Here is a 20,189-nt window from a genome sequence, read left to right as displayed (position 1 = left end):
AAATGACTATGGAGTTGTCTGGAAAAAAAAAAAAAATTCATTGTGTTCCACAAGAAACAAAGAAAATGGGTTTTGTTCATGTGGGTACTATTCTTCTCTCTGAAATCATTCTAACCCAAAGTTACAGCAAAGCACTAAAGGGTACTACTAAGCTGAAACAGTACTTCCTTTGTGGCAATAAAATATTTAAGACAAGCTTTCAGAACAGCAGTTGTTGTCTAACCAAATTCTGGCCTATATTATTTCACTTTGCTACCTACAGCTAGCCTGTAGTATCTGTCAGATTTTGTATTTGTTCCTTGCTCTAAACTATAACTGTGATATTGCCATCTGCATCTATTAAAGTCAGCTTTTCATGTAATTTCTTCATATACCTATCTTTCATGGTCAGTGTTGTACCTTCCTAAGGTTAGGAATACAGGAATATAAAAACTAATATAGGAAAATAGCAATGAATAGAAGAGGGGAATTAAATAAGTATTTCTAGTCCTTCACAGATCTAGGTATACTTTTTAAATATTAATTAATAGCTGGATTAATTATTTGCAATAATTTTCTTCCTTTTTTTTCCCCTTTTTTGTTTTGTTTTGTTTTTTGTTTAACTTTGGAATTCACCAACACCAACACCTGCATTTGAAGAGGTTTTCTACTGGTGCTAGACAAGCTGCAGAATCCGAAGTAGCTGGTGGCCTGCACTGCTCCTAACAGGAGGTCTCTGTCCTATTTGCAGAGACAGGTAGAGTGTGCCAATGCCCACCAGTCACAAGCTCCTGCATCTTGACTTCTCCTTATCCCTGGGTACCTGAAAGGATGTGGTTACAGACTAGGCTCCTTAATGTGTGTGCTCTTGCTTTCTATGTGCAGGCACTTCAATGGAAAAGGTTAACATTTTTCCTATCACTTTTTTTCTGAATAAAATAATGCAACACATACACTGATCTGCCTTTAGAATTTTTGTTTTCTGTAGGCTACCTTTGCAATTATGATATGGAACATTATTTCTTTTAGATGCAATTCAGCCATACAGTTTCCATAGAGATCTTCTGCTGTTCATCTCTAAATGACACATGGACAGACATTTATGTTAAAATTATTGATAAATGGTGCTTTCATAGCTTTACTGAATCCATACAACTGACAGCTTATTCTCCAGAGAAACAAAGTAAGCCCCAATTATGAATAATGCAGATTTGACTTGCAAAATATGAAGCATTACTTCAGAAGGCTCGTGCTGTGTTTGTAAGGAGATCAATTTGGGCTGCCATCTGGAAACTGTACTTCAAGAGCACAGAGAGAAATGTTTGCTTCGTGACTAAACATGCTGACTAATAGTCTGTGCTTTAACTGGTCGGGATCAAATCCTTACAGGGAAATCTACAAAGACCTCTTCCTGACATCATGTAAAGATTCTTTTCCTACTTGATTTTGGTTGCCAAACAACACAGGGGCTTCCAGACCAACAGCTGGTAATTTTTATGCTTAAGAAAAATAAAAACCTGGATGCCCTGACCAGGCTCACTGGTTTGCTTGCCTTGCTGCACACCACAGGGCCAGCAGCTGTTGCACAGCCTCGGATGTCCCTGCCTCCCCCAGATACCTGCCCTCCTCTGCAGGTGCCTGCAGCCCCCAGCCCTGTGCCAGCCTCTAGCAGCCAGGGAGACCTGAGCAGGGAGAAGAGCTGCAACGAGGCCATGCTGCCCCCTCTGCGAGCAGCCCCACTTTGGAACCATGTCTGTGTTCCTGGGCAGGTGCCTTTTCTGGAACACAAGTCCTGTGAGGAGCAGCTGAGGGAGCTGAGGGTTTTTAGCCTGGAGAAAAGGAGGCTCAGGACTTTACTGCTCTCTACAACCACTTGAACAGATGCTGTAGCCAGGTGGGGCTTGGCCTCTTCTCCCAGGCAACCAGCAACAGGATGAGTGGGCATAGCCTCAAGCTCGGTTTGGGGAGGGTTAGGCTGGACATTAGGAAGAATTTCTTCACAGAAAACATTGCAATATAGTGCCTAGGGAGGTGGTGGAGTCACCTTCTCTGGGGGTGTTGAAGACTGATGAGACACACAGCAGGTGACTAAACACTGGAATGGACACAGGGAGGTGGTGGAGTCTGTTCCAGGAGGTGCTTAAGACAAGATGTGGCACTTAGTGCACTCCATGGTCTGGCTGGTATGGTGGTCCTGGTCACAGGTTGGACTCGATGATCTCCAGAGGTCTTTCCGAATCTAATTGACCCTGTGATTCTTCAGTTACGGTCACAGCACCACCGGCCTGTGGAGCTCACAGCTGCACTTCCAGTAGGGAGGGAACTGTCTCATCCGGCACTGACGCCGGGAGGGCCAAAGGCGCTTTTATCACGACATTAGTTAATCTAAGTTGTCTCTTAGTGACTCTTCCCCGCCACGGCGACGAGACAAAGGCAGCGGAAAAGCGGCCCCGCTCCCGGACGGGGAGGCAGAGGCCATTGGGAAGGAGCGGATGGAAGGAGGCGGATGGGGGCGGGCCGGGGCGCGGGGCGGAGCAGGCGCGGGCGGGCGGCCGCGGTGAGCGGCGGTGGGGCCGTGCGGGTCCGGGGCCCTGCGGTCCGGGGCCCTGCGGGTCGGGGCCCTGCGGGTCGGGGCCCTGCGGGTCGGGGCCGTGCGGTCCGGGGCCCTGCGGGTCCGGGGCCCTGCGGTCCGGGGCCGTGCGGTCCGGGGCCCTGCGGGTCGGGGCCCTGCGGGTCGGGGCCCTGCGGGTCGGGGCCGTGCGGGTCCGGGGCCCTGCGGTCCGGGGCCGTGCGGGTCGGGGCCGCGCGGGTCCGGGGCCCTGCGGGTCCGGGGCCGCGCGGGTCCGGGGCCCTGCGGGTCCGAGGCCGTGCGGGCCCCGGCCGGCGTGGGCGCGGAGGGGCGCGGGCGGCGGAGCTGAGGCTGCACGGAGGGAGGGACGGGGCCGGGGATCTGTCGCTTTGGGACCGTCCCGGCCGCCTTCCGCCCCGGAGCGCCCTAAAACTCGCCGCGGCGCTGAGCCGGGCACGGGGCGCGGGGGGAATGACGGCTGGAGCGGGTCTGGGCTGTCCCCTCGCGGTGCGGTGCCGAGCAGCCGGGCTGCCCTGCGCGGCGGCGGGGCCGGGCCTGCCCCGGGGCCGGGCCTGCCCCGGGGCCGGGCCTGCCCCGGGGCCGGGCCTGCCCCGGGGCCGGGCCTGCCCCGGGGCCGGGCCTGCCCCGGGGCCGGGCCTGCCCCGGGGCCGGGCCTGCCCCGGGGCCGGGCCTGCCCCGGGGCCGGGCCTGCCCCGGGGCCGTGGCGTCAGTGAAGGGACGGGTGGAGATCTCAGCTGAGCGCGTTCCTTGTTCCGTGATAGCACTTGGAGAAAACCGTGCCCGAAGAACGTCTTTTGAAAGAGTTCACCTCAGGGAAGCAAAGATACATTGCTAGAGTAAGGGTTATGGTGTCGCTTGGGCACCTTGATTGGAGCCGCGTCGGAACCCAACGGAGTGTCCTAAGTTAAAAGTATCCACCTGTAGTGGTCAGTGCATAATAAGAGAAATGTGCAAATAAACAGTACGACGTGAAACATTTAAAAGTACCCACTTACTTAGCAAAGAGGTTCTTTGGAATCTTAGCAACAGTTTGGTTCACCATTGAGGTGAAAGCTCTCAAAGACGGGGCCTCTTGATTTTGTCCCTTTCTGCAGAGATCACAGCTATATGTTGCTGTTGCAGTAAGTGAGCATCGTGTTTGTTGTGTGTGTCATATTTCCGAGGGAATTGTGGAAATGCAGAGTACAGCACTCCAGTGGGGTGAACCAATGAACTTAGTAGGAAAAGAGCAATGTGTGCCAGCAAAATTCCAACATCCAACAGCAAAACTGTATTATTTCTGCTGCTGAGAATCCTGAAGTACTTTTCAGTAAGGGCAATTTGACGGAAAAAAAAGGCTTCAATAACAGAATCAATTGCAGTTGCCTTTGCTTGAGTTTCTGATACAACCACTATGCTTTAAGAGCATAGCAGCTTCAGCATTTGGCATTTGTTCTTGTAGTTTTAGCATTTGTTACCTCTTATGTCTTTGGAGGCACATATGCAAGTCTGTCTGGCAATAACATAGGATTGAAGAGAAGAGGCTTTTAGTGAACTCTCAGAAGCTCTCTGATGTGGGAAGTATGTAGAAAAAATATATTCAGCTTAATGTTTTGTAACAATGTATTATTTGCTCTTGACATTTGATCATATAATATTAGAATTATTTAGCTTGGAAGGGATCTCTGTTGGTTGTTTGTTCAATTCCTTGCATAAAGCAGTGTTGTTATCAGTGTTAGAGCAGGTTGCTTCAGGCCTTGTCTGATTAAACTTTCTCTTTAAGGATTTGAATTGGAGTTGAAAGTTGGGTGTGAAATTTAGCCAAATTTGGAACAAAGTGTCCCAAGTTTTGGAAAGTTATGTACACAAAGTTCACATTGTTATGGTTGTCCTCAGAGACACCTTTTCTGTCAAAGTCTTACTCCATATCAAAAGTGTATGTGTGGCTTATCTCTTGAGTGTAACCTCAAGATGACTCACTTTAAAAAAAGTCAGAGATATTCTAGGATTAAAATTATCTTTGCCTTACTTACTATACTTACATGGAATGAACAAAGAAATTTTATAGGCAGCTTCCTTTGCTCCCCACAGGAAAATGAACCTTTATTCATATTTAGTATCAGCTAGAGCAATCCGGGTGGTTACTTTATGATTCCATGCTGATCTCATTGAGGCACCTATAGAATCTCTGCACCTGTTCCTGACTTCTTGCCAATGGGTCTGCTGTAACTGCTGCCAATGAAGATTTTGTCTAACCCCATTTTTTGACACACCCCTGTGTGACCTCCCCCCCCTGCCCTTTGTCTGCAGGAATAAAGAATATTCTAATAGCATCTCACTAAAGCATCAGGGCTTCCAATAGCCCTCACAGATTCGAGTCCTCATAACCTTTGAGTGCACCTCTACATTCATTTCTTGTGTATTCAGACAGAAATACAATATTGGGGGTTTTTTGTTTATCTTTTCACTTCATTCATGTTTTATGGCAGGTTTTCATTAGGTTCTTACATGAACCTTTTCTATATGAACCTCTGTAGTTCATTTCAACTTTGAGAGATTGATAAGTAGGGTCCTTTAAATTTCAGATTTCTAAACCAAGTTGATATTAATTAGTAACCCACATAAATAATTCTATTCTTTGATTCCAGATTCTGTCCGGACCTGCAGCAAAACAACTCCACAAAAAGAAACAACTTCAGAACAAAGATGAATATTGGGAAAGCTTACAGTGCTGCTAACATCAGCAATGGAACAGATCTAGTTATTGGCTTTACCTCTTCCACAGTAGCTGTCCTTCTATTTGGGACAAACTTTGTGCCTGTCAAGAAATTTGATACTGGTGATGGTAAACTTAATTATATTCTTCTCTTTCGTTTGCTATTTTTGCTAAAAGGAATAATATTTTACCAGCAAATTACTAGAGGCCATCATCAGAGCCTTAATCCAGAGACTGTGTTTAATTTTGTCTGCTGTTCTTAGGGTATAAAGCAATAATACTGCTTCAGGATGTGGCATATCTTTAGAAGAGCCTTTTTATAAGTTGTGCACTTTGACAGTGATGATGTACATTTCATGAGAATTTCACAATGGAAAGTGAAATGTTCTTTGTTCTACCCTTGTGGGGATTCTGATACATAAAGTGTTATTTATAAATAAGGTAAACGTTGTTGGACTTTGGAGCATTGCCTTTCAATTGTGCACCTAACATAAAAAACAAAACCTGAAAATTTAGTAATTTTATTTTCTGACTTGGCAAGAGAAAACAATCATTCCTATTTCCTACTTGGAATATTTTCACTTTACTAGGTTTATTTTAAATTTTCATGTTTATATGAAGCATATATGAAGCATAACTAGTTACCAGATCTGTAGATGATTAAATTTGCCATTATATTATTGCAATATAGTACCTGCATCACAGGCTGGATATAACCTTTGCTCTTTGTGCCAAATATGACCCTAACAAGACAAGCTTGGGCATAAAGTTAACTGGTCTGCCCAGTTGACCCTTCAAGAATCTACAGAGGTAGACTACAGTGACGGAAGAGATCTGTCACTGACCATCCTCAGTGGCCGGGATTATTGGAAAAGCTTGAGCTTTGAAAAAGTCTCATCCTGTGTAGTCCTCTGTGTTAGCAGCTACTGGAGTGGTGGGAGAAGTTTGCAGCAACTGAATAACTGAATATTTGTCAGAAGTCCATCAAAGTTTTCATGTGTTTAAGAATTAGGGCTTGTGTAAACTTTGGCCAGCAAAGTGTCTTTTGCAACTCTGTAAGAAGAATGTGTGATAAGGAAAAGGTTAACCAAATTATAATGCACCCTAAAAATACATCCCTTGCATAAATTGTAATAGGTTCCCTGACGTTCACAAAGGCAGTGGCCCCCATTTTGATTTTTTTCTCTACTACTGTGTGGAAGATAAACAGTCTGTTAAGAAATTCACACATGCAGTATTCTACAAATTCCCCATTGTGTGCATTTGATTTTTCCACAGGCATGTTCTTCCAGTGGATTCTCTGTGCCTCCATATGGATAGTTTCTTTGGTGGTCAATTTGATCCAGAATTGCCCCCGGTTTTGGCCTCTGGCTATGGTTGGAGGTTTTGTGTGGGCTACTGGTAAGGATAAAGAGATTCCAATTCTTGAAACTTTTCCGTATATAAGATAGGAGTTATATAATAGTTATTCTGTTCTTTAAAGCCTCACTGTTAATGGAACTGCACCCTTATAGTAAATACTGTTTCATTATGCTTATTTTATAAGAGGCAAATTCATACCAGAAATAACATTTAAAACTACATGGAGGAACATTCTATGTTCAGTGTATTTATTTTTTAAAAACACTGTTTCTTACTGCCTTGTACCTTCCTGAATTTCTTTGCCTTACAGCCAGTCACAGAACCTAAAGTAAACATATACAAGACCACATTCTATTTTTTTTTTACTGATTTCAGTTTTGGTTTTTGTATTTCAGGCAATGTTACAGTTGTCCCTATTGTTAAAACTATTGGCTTAGCTCTTGGTCTTTTGATATGGGCTTCTTTTAATTTGCTGACAGGCTGGGCAAGTTCAAGGTAAGTACGTTTTAAATCTTAAGTCCTTAATTAATTAAAAACATAATTAATGTTGCCAAGTCTTCATTAATCAGTGAAAACTCACATGTAGAATCATAGAGTCATTCAGATTGGAAAAGACCTTTAAGATAATCAACTCCAGCCGTTAATATAACACTGCCAACTCTGCCACTATCCTATGTATTAAAACTTTTTCCTTCATAGTGGAAAGCACTCCAGTTAACTCTTTTAGCTTTTTGTGTTTCCTCTGTTTTAATAATAAGAAGAATGCCTCATGATGTTGTTGAGTCGATAAATAACGTATTTATGAATGTAAAACTAGTACATATTTGTGGTTTTTTTATCTGCAATGTGGTCTGATAAAATAACTTCAGTTTTTAAATATACATATTAAAAAAAACATGTGAAATTAAAGTTTGTTTTTGTAAAGTAGTCATAGCTTTTTGCAAGCCAACTGAAGCACTGATGTAATACTGAAAATATATACTTAAGCAGAATTATTTACATAAGTCAAGACTTCAAAGACTGTTATAACTATTTGTATAAAGTCAGTGCATCTAAGTAAAACTGGTTGAATATTCCAGGTTTGGTTGGTTTGGAATTGACCCAGAAGAGGTATCAAGACCAATCTTAAATTATATTGGAGCTGGACTTTCACTTATAAGGTAGAAGTCGATTCTTATAATGAATATCTGTTATGTAAAATATATGTTTGATAACCAAACACCAAGATGATTTAACAAGAGAACAAATATATTGAAGAATTTTTGGCAAATCAATTTACTTCCAAATTCATGAGCTGTTCATACCTAGTTGGTCAGTGTTCATGTAGAAACAGACATGTTATCCAGTACAGGGGTGAAATGGTTATCCATAAACATGAAAATATATTTTTATGCTGGTAGGCATGTTCAAGGCAAAGCAGAGATACATGGATTGTCTCCCTAGCTAGGTTATTCTAATGGTTCACTTTTCCCAAATCCTGTCAGAGGACAGACTGACTAAAAGAATCTTGTTGAGAAAACCTCAGATTTCTGATCTCACTTCACTCAGTAAGGGATACAAATCTTAATCTCATAATAATAGAATATGCCACAGAATCCATTCCATGGACTTGGGGGTCCATGAAAGGCCAGAGACTTTGCATGTTTTCCTCTCTGTAATAGCTCTGTGTCATGCAAATCTTAAGCCACACTTCCAAATCCCACGCAGTGTCTTCCTTCAGGATCTTTGGAAGGACTTTATTCTTTCTTTTCGCGTGTTTGCTCTTTGTATGAATGCATACATTTTGGTTCAAACACAGAGGAAAGAGGATCTTTGTTATGTAGCAGTGTTCTTGCTTTCCAACTGGGTGTCTGGGAAGATAGCCCTAAATCTTAAGGGCTTACTGTAAGCACGCTGACAGAAGATGAAGATAATGCCTTTCAGAAAAGGAAGGTATTAAGGACATGGAGATAAGCTATTTCTGACTGGTAGGAGTGGGTTTTTGCCTTAGAATCAGGATTTTGTCTTCCACTTTTCTTATTTTCTAAGAGTCTGCAGCTTTGTATCCATTCCTGTTACACATGGCACTTGATTTTGGGAGGTACTGAGAAAATAGTAGCAGTACTGCTATTCCTGCCTGATGAATTCATGCAGCTCACCACCTGCTTCCTGTTTCTGAGATATCATGGAGGAGTGACCAACAGGAGGAGAGATTGTGAGCAAACATGTTTCCCTGGCAAACTGCACAAAGCCTGTGCATGTTGCTCTGTGGAGCTCAAACTTCAGCTTTCTGTGTGAAATCTGTATGTTTCTTCTGGAGGAAACTGCCATCCTTTTGTAACTGTGCTTATTCCTTCAGTAAGAAATTAGTCCTTCTTCAAATGGAAATATTCTGTTTACAGCTAGAAGAAATTCCTAGATCATTAAAATATTTTTCATAAAAGTAAAAACAGATCCTTCCAGTTTTGATTGCATGTATTTACCTGGTCTCCTGGAGGCGGGGTTAAGAGTAGTAATATTACCCTTTCTTCCCCATTTTATTCACTTAGTGCACTGAGCTGCACTGAGCAATATCCCTTTTCCTTCTGTATGCTCACAAGGCCCTGTAGCAGCAGTATCCCATTCCTCACATCTGATGAAAGACTAAAACTTAGTATTTTTCCATGACTATAGAGGCAATTCTATGCAGGTTTAAGCTGTTCCATATAGAATTTTCAAGCATGTGTTCCATATGTGTGTGGTTTGGTACAAAAAGGCACTGTTAGCTAAAGCATCTGTTGTTAATGTGGTTGTAACTACACACTGTTAAAAGAAGATGTTTCAATCACATTGCATAAGAAGAAAGATCAATAAAGTGATACAAAAAGTGATTTATTTACTTACTTTCACTTTTAGCTAAGTTAAATTCATAACTTAAAATTATTACATTTATATCTTGTATATATATATAATCATAGTAAGTTATGACTTTAAAGCAATTGCATTTTTAAAATATACTTCAGTGATGCTAGGATAATAATGAAAACAAAGGAATATGCTTCCAAATAAAACTTTTGTCTCTGGACACTAAATGTTATGTCCTTATAACTGACATGGTATTTATTGGTGTATTTTTCTCTTCTGAGTGCTGTCATATTTCTTTTTATAAAAACTGAAGTCCAGAGTTCTTCAACTTCATTAGAAAGCACACCTTTACTAAGAGAAAGTGTAAGTACTCTACAGTTGTTATTTTACAGCAGTGAAAATGCCTATCCATGTTAAAACAAAAAACAAAAATGGGTTTGTTAGGTTTGCTAGGATATATGATTGACTACATAAAACAACATAAATATGTACTGATTGTATCTTATTCTGCTGATCTTGGATATCATTGTGGATATTAGCATCAGAAAAGGTATTCCCAAGTGTTCTTTCTTGTTTGTCAGCTTTAGATGGCACAGAAAATCCTTCTTCATTATAATGGAAATTATATAGAAGAGTGTATTACTTTCTTATATGAAAGGAGGAAGCAATTTCAATTAAACATCAGTTTAAAGCTGTGAGGGTGCTTAGTTGAAAGGCCCTGTTGCAGACCCAAGAGACTGTCAAGAGTTGCTGACTGTCATTATCAGCTGTGGCACAGGCTGGAGGCCAGTGAGAGGTACCAGATTGGCTGTTGCTCCTTGGGGAGCCCAAAGTATGCAAGGAGACCTGGAGAGCCACAGGCTTCTCCTACCATTGTACCTTACTGCTGGAGGTCAGTGCTCAGTGGCTACCTGAACAGAGAGCCCTGAGAGTTTTCTAGCTGTGCTCAATGCTCACTAGAGGTTCCAGTCTACCAGACTGAATCACAGATGACGCATTAAAAAATTGTACATTTTAAGAAATAAAACTAAACTAAATTTGCATTAAAAGTCTTGCTTTTTTTTGCAGTCTATTAATGTTTCTGAAGATACCACTGAGGACTCATGGGTGAATAAACTTTCTCCAGCAAAAAGGAGACTCATGTAAGTTGTTAACAGTTCTTTTGCTGATGCATAGAAAGTAGCCAGAGAAAGTAGTTAACATGGTGTAAGAGCAGAATTTGTGTCCTGTGGTTTCCTAGCAAAGCCACACGATAAATAACAGGTTTTTACATATAAGTGTAGTATGCAAATCTATATATGAATAGCTGCACAGCTATTTAGATTATTCCATTGGCATTGTTGAGTGTGTCTAACCTTACCAATCAAGTATTAGTACTACTGTGAAAAATATAATTTGGCAAAGGAAATAACAATATCAACTCAGTAATTACAGAGCTGGGTTTTAGCACCTAGTTGATTAGCACTCTAGCATAGAAGAAGCCTGTGCTAATAACATGCTTCCAGGTGTGGTTTCCAAGTGAATACATCTGGAGAAGGCATGTCAGCATGGTAAGGAGACAGCAAAAGTGCTCCAAAGTTGAAGCAAGCTAACAAGAAGTCAGTGTGGGGAGTGGAGACTGCCAAGAAGGGGACTGAACAGTCAACAAACCTGGGAAGTTATAAAGAACATATAGATGGCAACAACAAAGGTGAGGGTGGGAGCATTTTAAATTGAATTTTTGTTTGTTGTCCCCTAGCTCTGCTTTTAGGAAATCCTAGTTATTTAATTTCCCATGTCATTAATGTAGATTGCTGGCTTTTGCACCAGTAATTGCCTGTGTTGCTTGGCTACAAAGTAGGGGGAAACTATGTGAACCATTTCTCTACTAGAAAACAAAAATGTGCTAAAATGTATTATGTTTATGGCTAGCAATTTTTATATGATGCACAATTTTTACCTGCAGTACTGGGTTTACATGTATTGTCTAGTTCCTTAACTCATGCAAGGCTATTTTCTCCTGGTTTTGTTCTTTTAAAGAGGCTGTAGTCTGGCTGTAGTGGCTGGAATACTCTACGGTTCCAGCTTTGTACCAGTACTTTACATCAAGGACCATGGGAGAAGAAATGAAACTGTATACACAGGAGCAAGTCAGTTTGGTAAAGGCTTAATAGATCACTTCTATTTCGTTTCATCATTGTGTTCTCCTGCTTTTTTGAAGGCGTAGGGTGAAATTCTTGATATGCCTGAAAATACATTGTGACAATTTATCAGTTCTGCACTACTTTAGATGTTACAATAATCATAGTCCTAGCACTCTCTTTTTCTCAGAGGTGAATTACACCATAAAAAACACAGAAAAACAGCCCAAAGACCACCATACTTAACTCACAGGTATGTTTCTGAAGGCATTAAATACTATCATTCTCAAAATACAGTGTCTGTATGAGTGGAGAATAAGTTAAACTAGGACACAAGCTTACCAATTGCCAACAGCAGTAAAGGAAGAGAAGATTGATCATAACTGATGAGGAGAACAGATATGTAACAACCTCAGTAATTAAAACCATGTTGTTTTTTTTTTTTTTTTAATTGAAACAGTTTAACATAAGCCTAATTGCCATTTTTAAACAACATTCCCCCAGAAACATTTTCCTTAAGGTTCACGTTATACTCTATAAGGTAATGCCTGAAGCACCTTAAGAACAAAGCACTGCTGAGAACACATAATGTCACCATTGTCATGTACAATTTCTCTTTAATACTGGAATGTATGTATTCCCCAGCCAGGTAAAACAGATGTCATTAACATAGCTGCCATTCCTGTTGAGAATTTATAGCTCCAAGGAGACAAGGATCATCTTGTTACATGCTTCTGCTTTACCATGTTGGAAATAATCTCTTAGCATGTACAAAATCCATAAAGGATTTGTTATTGTTCATAATTGTAGTGATCAAAATTGTGATACATCCTTCAAGATTGAAAAAGGACAAAACTGAGTTATGTCTAGCTTACATAGTCTGTGCAATTGTCTTGCCCTTAAATGTACAGAGCAAAACAAGGGTACAGGAATACAGGAACATAGTTATGACTTCTCTTGACCATCTACCATTACATAAAATCCCCACCCCAGTTTTGTAGCCTCATCTGAGGATTTTCTCAAGATTTTATTAAGTTAATTCAGGAATACATTTCTGAAAATAACAGCTCATAGAATTGTTTAGAAACCTGTAATAAGTCAACACAGCATTTAAATCATGTTTAATAGGTATCATTGATTGTATGCATCCACAGACTGGCAGCTGTGTTCAGCACAATGAGATTTGAATTTGAATTCTTAGGAGTAGCACCTTTATGCATTTTTGGCTATATGAATGTTATCAGTGAATATAAATTTACTAACATTTTGTAATTTCTCTTTCAGATTTAGATTATGTTTTTGCACACTTCAGTGGAATATTTCTTACTAGTACCATCTACTTTTTGATCTATTGTGCAGTCAGGAAGAATAAACCTTATGTTTATCCCCAAGCCATATTGCCAGGTATGACTGTTTTTTAAATCAGCATTTCATTTCAGTTAGTCCTTGGAGCATTTTGCAGTGATTAGTTCAAGATGTGTGTTGGAATTGTGGTTCACCTTTCAAGTATCTTCATGTGACTCCTTGTCTCTTTTGAAAGAACACTAATAGGTGATTAATTAAGGTTAGGAGACAGTGATAACTTTGTTCTAATCTGAAACAAGAACAAAGTGACATTGCAGCTTTTCAAAAACTGATTGCCAGAGTAGAGAGGCATTGCCCAGAAAATAATGAACTTAAATTAATTTGCTGCTTCAGTTGGAGGAGCTGATTTTTATCCTTCGAGCTTTGGTTTAGTTTGCCAGAGCCAGCTTGTTAAAGTAGTTAACATACTAAAATATTTACACACAATTGCTGTATTATGCTATAAGTATAAAACTTTCACAAACTGCTGCCTGTACCTTGCTATGCATGTTTTTGATTGGGATTTATTTCTCTAGGATTTGTTTCTGGTGTGCTTTGGGCAATAGCCAATTGCTGCTGGTTCCTAGCCAATCACTATCTCAGTGCTGTTGTCAGCTTTCCAATAATTACTGCAGTAAGTATATAAAAAATAAAATCTCTAACTAGAATTAAAAGTGAATGGGTTTTTTTACCCTTCTGTCTTTGGAACTGAGTTGAAATTATGATGGGTCTAGAGCATTCTTGGTCAAAAGTATACAGTGCCTCCTCTGCTTGTCTGCACTAGTCTTTGGATTTTTAGGAACATGAATGACTGTGACAAGCACCATCTTGGTCAACATCAAGCATAAGAAAAACCAGACGAATTGAGAGTGTGAATCTTCAGGTTATGTAAAAGCCAAAGCTTTGTAAGCAGAATTATATCAAGTATTTAATTGAAGTGATTGTAAGAAGGATTTTTTATGCTTTCATCCCAGGAAGTACATTTTGGTCTGGATGTTTTTGAATTTGTGGATTTTATCTGCTAGTAGTGGTTTTCCTTGCTTAATTCAGGCATTTTTTTCTTTTTACAGTTCTTGAACAAACAGAACAGATTATGTACTACGAAAATGGTGTTCTTATTTAAATGTGTGGAAAATTAGTTGTGCTGTCTCTGTTTTATTCCTGTTTATGATGTACCTTTAAAGCATAAATTCCAACTACTAGATAAAAGTAAACTTTGCATTTGCTTTCTTGACACTGCACTAGTTGGTAACGCAAAGGTGGCAAATAAGAGTTAATAAATATTAAGACCAAAGTTTTGCTTAACAGCTGTATTTTGGAAGCAAACTAATGAAACAATTTTAATAGGGATTAAGCTTTGCCTCAAGATGCAGTAAGTCAAAATATACTCTGCAGTATGCAATGAAAAAAAAAAACTTGGGATCATTCTAATTAGAAATTGAAGGATTAATAGAAAGCAGCTTTAGTAATTTAGTTATCAGTATGCCTAAAGGGCAAGGATGTAAAAACACAAAATGAAAAATATAAGGAAGCACTGATGAGAAACTGCCTATCTGGATGGCAGGTTCAGAACTGCTGCTTTATTTCACTCTGGAGAAAAATTTTTAGAGAGGTATTCATCACATCCCTTTATCACTTCATTCAATTTTTTTAAAGTGCATTCCTCTCACCCATTATCTATAAAGTGAGATAACCCCTCAAATAATAGTTGGCAAAGTCACTAGGAAACAGCACCCACATATATATTCAGCATGAGACACTGTTTGCTGTTTATATCTGTGTCCCATCACCTGTACTGATGATGAAGAGAGGAAGGTCACTGGTCAAACATCTGTCAAGTGTTTCTCAGAACAGCTGTAATGCACAGCATTAACAGAGCCAGTTTTGCTTCATGGTCAGATATTTTCTCATCAGAGATGAAAATTCAGATAATTTCTCCCTCAGGGGAAGAACTGTATTACCAAGAGTGCCTGGAAGTTGCTGTTGTGTTTCACTGTTTGCTGTTAGCCAGGAAACCTCTACAATAACATCACTGAAATTCAGGAGTTTCCCTGACCTGTCTCCCTGGCTGGCTTTGTGCTTTGTCCAGATGCCAGCTATACAGGAAATACATCAATGTTTCAGTCTCCTGATATCATACTGAGGAATAAAATCAAACTTTGTCCAGTAGGTAGTCATGCTAATAAAGGAAACATTAGGAAACATTGTGGACTTTAATTTGGACTAAAGTGAGGCATGTTATTTGGAGTCTACTGAAAGAACATGTAACAGCTGGAGCAGACTGCAGTGTAATTTAGAAAGATGTTGTGCCTACTGCAAAAAAAGAAAAAAGAAAAAACCAAAAAAAAACAGTTTCTAGACTCTTTAGCCCTTCTTGAAGATTTTATTGTATCATACTTAGTAAATAGTTCAGTGATGTTTATGCTTTTGTGCTTTATTTACACAGAATGGAAATACTTAAATGTGTTATCCAGACAAAATTAAACCACCCTCAGAGCAGTAATGAGACAGAGTAAATTTTAATAAAATGGTGAAATGTACAAATTTATCTTATTCTTTAGGGTCCTGGCCTTGTTGCTGCAATGTGGGGAGTCCTTGTATTTAAGGAAATTAAGGTAATGTAATTAGGTCTCTTCACCTAATATCTCTTGTTTGCCTCCAGCTCTAGAAACAGCATGACTTGGTATACAGCTGTATACAGCTGTATCTCAGATTCCTTCTCCTTGCAAGTATTACATTATGAAACTGAAAGTGATATCATGCCATATTAAGTTTTCTAAGAAACCTGAAGAACTGTGAACAATTTTTACAGGAATGAAGATTTTAGTTCCATAGCTGTATGAGGAGCAGTGGATGTAGATGAAGACTAGCACAGCCAGGAGGCAGGATGCCAGGCACTGCCTGAAGACAGTTTTCATTTCAGCCAGTTCTTTCAGTGGAGCAGGGGAATGAGCAGTTGTCCCAATAATGCATCAGCAAGTGTATTTTATTTTTAGGGTCAGGTTCAACAAATTATGTAAAAATGCAACAGGTATTGTAATTACAATTATTATTACATTGTAATTATTATTATAACAAATATTATTATTGTAATGACCTTTGTAATTACAGTGTAATGTAAAGATACTAAATTGATACAGCAGTGGTTGTCTACAGCAAGCTAATTTACTGGATTTTAACATATAGGACAGAAGTTAGTTTTCTAGTGGAATCTGAAGCACTGAATGCTAGCAGTGTAATACCAGGTTCTTTTTGCCAGTCTGTCCAGGATCCATAGGTACATAACTTGGATCTAGAACTAGAAGTTCTGTGTCTCCTACTGCAGATTAGTGTTGCACCACAGTAGAAGATCATAATGTTCATTACCCAAATCTGTAACTCTAAGCCTTTCGGTCTTTTCATATAATCTCTGCCTAAATTAAACTTAGTACTTTGTTCTGTTCTTTTTTCATGTGGTCAAGATGATATTTTCATTTTTCTCCTCTTTTGCCTGTACAGGGACTGAAAAACTACGTGTTACTGTCAGTATCATTTTGCATCATTTTGGCAGGATCACTTTCCACAGCTTTTTCTAAAGTTTGAAAGGACCTTCTGGACCAGTAGATGGTGCTAGCATTCAACAGAAATACAAAGACTGTATTGTTAGATCACAATACATAATAATTTTCAAAATGTATGTCCAACATTTACCCTAACTTACTTCGGCCAGGTGGAAAATGAAAACATTTGGCATGAAAGAAAATCTGGAAATAGTTGTTCCTGTTTTTCTTGGAATAGTAAGAAAATCAAAGGACTTTATTAATCAAAGCTAAATGATTTTACTGTTACTAACTATTTGTTTTTTTTCATTCAGGTGCTAAATTTCATGTCATCATAAATTGCAGTTTACTGCTGTGATGGTGGATAATGATTTTAATTTTAGTCTGTAATACTGTATGTGTTTGCAAGTTGATTTGTTTTATTAAAATATTTTATTTTATTGATTTAAATATAAGATGCATCTTGAAATATTCCTTATGAAACTGATACACATGAAGATAATAAAGATTTTCTTTTACTTAGAAGCATTATTCTTTAAATTCATTAGTTTACATTAAAATGTTATCTTTCCCTTCACTTCAGATTTGTGAAGGAATTTGAATAAAAACGGTGCTGCAAAATAAAATACTTTTGTTTCACAATGTTTTCCATAACCAACACTTAACAGGTACAGCTGTGTATTTTCTTACTTGTGGCAGGTAACCTTTATGTATGCAGAGCATGTTATCTGCATCTCCCCTTAGCCTTTTCTTCAGTACATTAGACAACCCCAGCTCCGTCAGTCTTCTCTTGCTTGTAACTTGCTTGCAATTTCTCTGTGTCATTCCTGATAATAGAATGGAAGGGACTTCAGAATCATCTAGGTCCAACCCCTCTGCCAAGCACAGGGATGCAATTCACTAAACCAGGTTGCTGAGGTCCGCATCCAACCAGACCTTGAACACTTCCAGAGATGAGGCATCAGTAGCTTCTCTGGACAGCCTATTCCAGTTTTTCACCACCATCTCAGTAAGGAATTTCATGGTAACATCTAATCTGAACCCAACCTCTTTTCAGTATAAAACCATTGCCCCTTGCCTTTGTCACTGTCTGCCTGTATAAAAAGTACCTCTCCCTCCTTTTTGTACACTGCCTTAAGCTTCTGGAAGGTTGTAGTGAGGTTTCTCTGAAGCCTTGTCCATGCTGGTCTCTCACTAAGTGGACTGGGTCTGTGTAGAGTAACAAAATATGGCAGTCAGGCTATTAGCCAAAAACCAAGAAGAACAGCTGTAAGACTGGGTGTTTTTTCCCCATCCAATTTGCAAGCTCTGTTCATAGTTACACATCACAGCTGTTTGCCATCATGGCTTGATAATGTTAACATGTTTAGATTGCAAAAATAATTTCTTCTTTCTCCCTTCCACCTTTCTTTGCTCTGCAGCAGATTTGATTTTAGAACTGTTACTCAACCTGCTTTATCCTATCTTGTATTTTTTATTTCTACCTAGGTGTCAGAATTTGGTGTCTGATATTTTCCCCCTCTAAGGCATTTCTCCAATTTTGGTCTCTATGTTAACCTTGTCCTCCAACAAGGCAGCAGCATTTTTCAGCCAGATGTCATCTGCAAATTTAATAAATGTACTCTCTAATTTCTATAAATAATTAATGAAAATGCTGCATGATGCTGGCCTTTACTTACATTTTGGTATCTAATACTTCTTTTTACTTTTCAGGGAACAATTAATTAACCTTTGAGTACAATTTGCCTGTATCCTGCAGTGCATTTGTTTAGACTTCATTCTCAGAGCTTTTACATAACATCTGGTAGAAAAGTCGAGGTACATGATGTTTTCTACCCTAATACCTGATATTGAACTGAAAACTGGATTTTCTTCTGTTCAGTACCCAGGTCCGGCACAATTTCTCCTTGACAGATGCTTGACTGTTACTTACCTAGCCATTATTCTACTGACTCAGACAAGGAAAAGTAATATATGCACTGTGGTTTTGAAATAACGAATTGAGTAGGATATTTATTAATTGCATTGGTTCTGTTTAATTTCTTAAAGATGACAGTCTTCAGGATTCCCTTTTTAAATATTCTGGGAATATATTCCATGCCAGAAAATTTGTGATAGACAATGAATTAGAAAAACCAAAACACAATATCCTCAGGCTCCTCAGACTTACAGATAGGCTTTAGTATGGCAGTGAGGTGCATACTCTTCACCAGTTTATGTATAGTAAGTTACTAATGCCTCAGTCCTGCTCCCTAGGAGGTGCAAAGGCGATAGCAGGACAATCTGCCTTGGGCAAGCAGGTGACAGCAGCAGGGACAGAGGGGCAGGTGCCTGCCCTGCACAGCCCCTGTTTCCCCCCAGACCCTCTCTGGCCACAGGGAAGCCGTGCTCTCAGTAAGCAGTGAACTCTGCAGAAACATCCCTCCTGCTTCAGGCAGGCGCTCGGGGCCCTGCGCTGGCTGTTCCAGTGCCCCTGCGTGGAGCATGGCCAGGGGCTGCTGGTTTTCCAACCATGCTTGCCTGTGCCTGGTTGCACAGATGCAGGCATGCTTATCAGAGTTTTGAAACTCAAGGGCTTCGTGGTGTCTAGAATTATAATCACTTTAGGTAAAGAAATGTCACTTTTAGATGAAGAAAAGAAACTTGGATGCAATATTCCATGCTGAACTGTATGGGAGATGTTATAAACCTTACATTCTGTTCATCATCTCTATAACAGCCATGATTTTAAAGGCTTGGGATATAATATTTACTCCAGGAAAAAATCCCAAACAAACTAGTAACCAGAGGGGTTTTCTTCACAAATAGACATGGACCCAGTTCAGCTCTGGAGAAGGTACATGCTCCTGTCCCTGCCATTATTGCCATGATGATGAGAGACAGAACTTTCACCCTTTCTGCTTTGGCCCATCCTCCACACATTCCCTGGGACAGATGACCTTACAACCTCTGCTGTTTCTCTTGGGGGGATGCTGTTAAATTAACTTCTAATATGGACACATTTATCTACTGGATAGGATTACAGAAAACAGGTAAATCTTCCTGGGTAGGAGCACCTTTGCATTTCCTAGTTTTTGTACAAGATCATTGCTTTCCTGAAAGGAAAAAAAAAAAAAAAAAAAAAAAAAAAAAAAAAAAAAAAAAAAAAAGAGGAAAAGAGCTCCTGTCCATAGCAATTGCCATGTAAATAAATGTTTGTAATCTGATGCAGTTCTCCAGTCTATGTTGTAAACCTATCAGATGTGCAGACTTAATTGCTGACTGCTAGGGTGTTAATTAAAATTCTTGCTTGTGACAGCTCAAGTATGACCTTTATTAAAATGTTCTTTAGAAGCTATCCTATTGGATTTGACTTGTTGACTGCAAGAAAAAAATCCCACTTCTTCCAGCACTTTTCTGTGAAAAATCCCATGTGGCATTCCAAAATAGTTTTTGTGATGTTCACTTGGAATATGTTGTATAAATATTCCACTCATTTCTGAGATTTTCTTGGTCTTGATGTTTCCAGTTAGAAATAACACTGATACTTCTTTCATGCGAGGATGCTGGATTAACAGCATGTTTACAGAGTTAGTTGTACAAAACAGTCTGGAAGTAACTTGAGTTTAGTAAGATAAAATTCTACAGCTAATATAAATTGTCATGGTTCTGTTTATACCAACTTGTTTTTGTATAAATGGAAGAATCACATCTCTTGGAGAAAACTAAGCTTTCAAATATTTGTTTATGCCTGTTCA

At 39.6% G+C, this 20,189-nt stretch overlaps 1 protein-coding gene across 4 annotated transcripts; it reads left to right on the top strand.

Annotated features, from left to right (window-relative positions):
• The first annotated feature begins 2,512 nt into the window (after positions 1-2,512).
• On the top strand, positions 2,513-16,977 carry TMEM144 (transmembrane protein 144). Of its 4 annotated transcripts, none has more exons than XM_021539586.3 (12): positions 2,513-2,536; positions 5,197-5,393; positions 6,543-6,665; positions 7,022-7,121; positions 7,706-7,786; positions 9,731-9,812; positions 10,518-10,591; positions 11,469-11,587; positions 12,854-12,973; positions 13,450-13,547; positions 15,475-15,528; positions 16,412-16,977. In XM_021539586.3, the coding sequence occupies exons 2-12, from the start codon at positions 5,255-5,257 to the stop codon at positions 16,493-16,495; spliced, it is 1,074 nt and encodes a 357-aa protein (XP_021395261.3). In that variant the 5' UTR covers positions 2,513-2,536; positions 5,197-5,254; the 3' UTR covers positions 16,496-16,977. The 4 variants fall into 4 exon arrangements, with proteins under 4 accessions (XP_021395261.3, XP_021395262.1, XP_021395257.1 ...); XM_021539587.2 differs by lacking the exon at positions 2,513-2,536 and adding an exon at positions 3,243-3,405; XM_021539582.3 differs by lacking the exon at positions 2,513-2,536 and adding an exon at positions 3,418-3,690.
• The last annotated feature ends 3,212 nt before the right edge of the window (positions 16,978-20,189 follow it).

The sequence above is a fragment of the Lonchura striata genome, chromosome 4 (genome assembly GCF_046129695.1).
Source record: "Lonchura striata isolate bLonStr1 chromosome 4, bLonStr1.mat, whole genome shotgun sequence".
NCBI lineage: Eukaryota > Metazoa > Chordata > Aves > Passeriformes > Estrildidae > Lonchura > Lonchura striata.
This window is presented reverse-complemented; position numbering and strand designations above follow the sequence as displayed.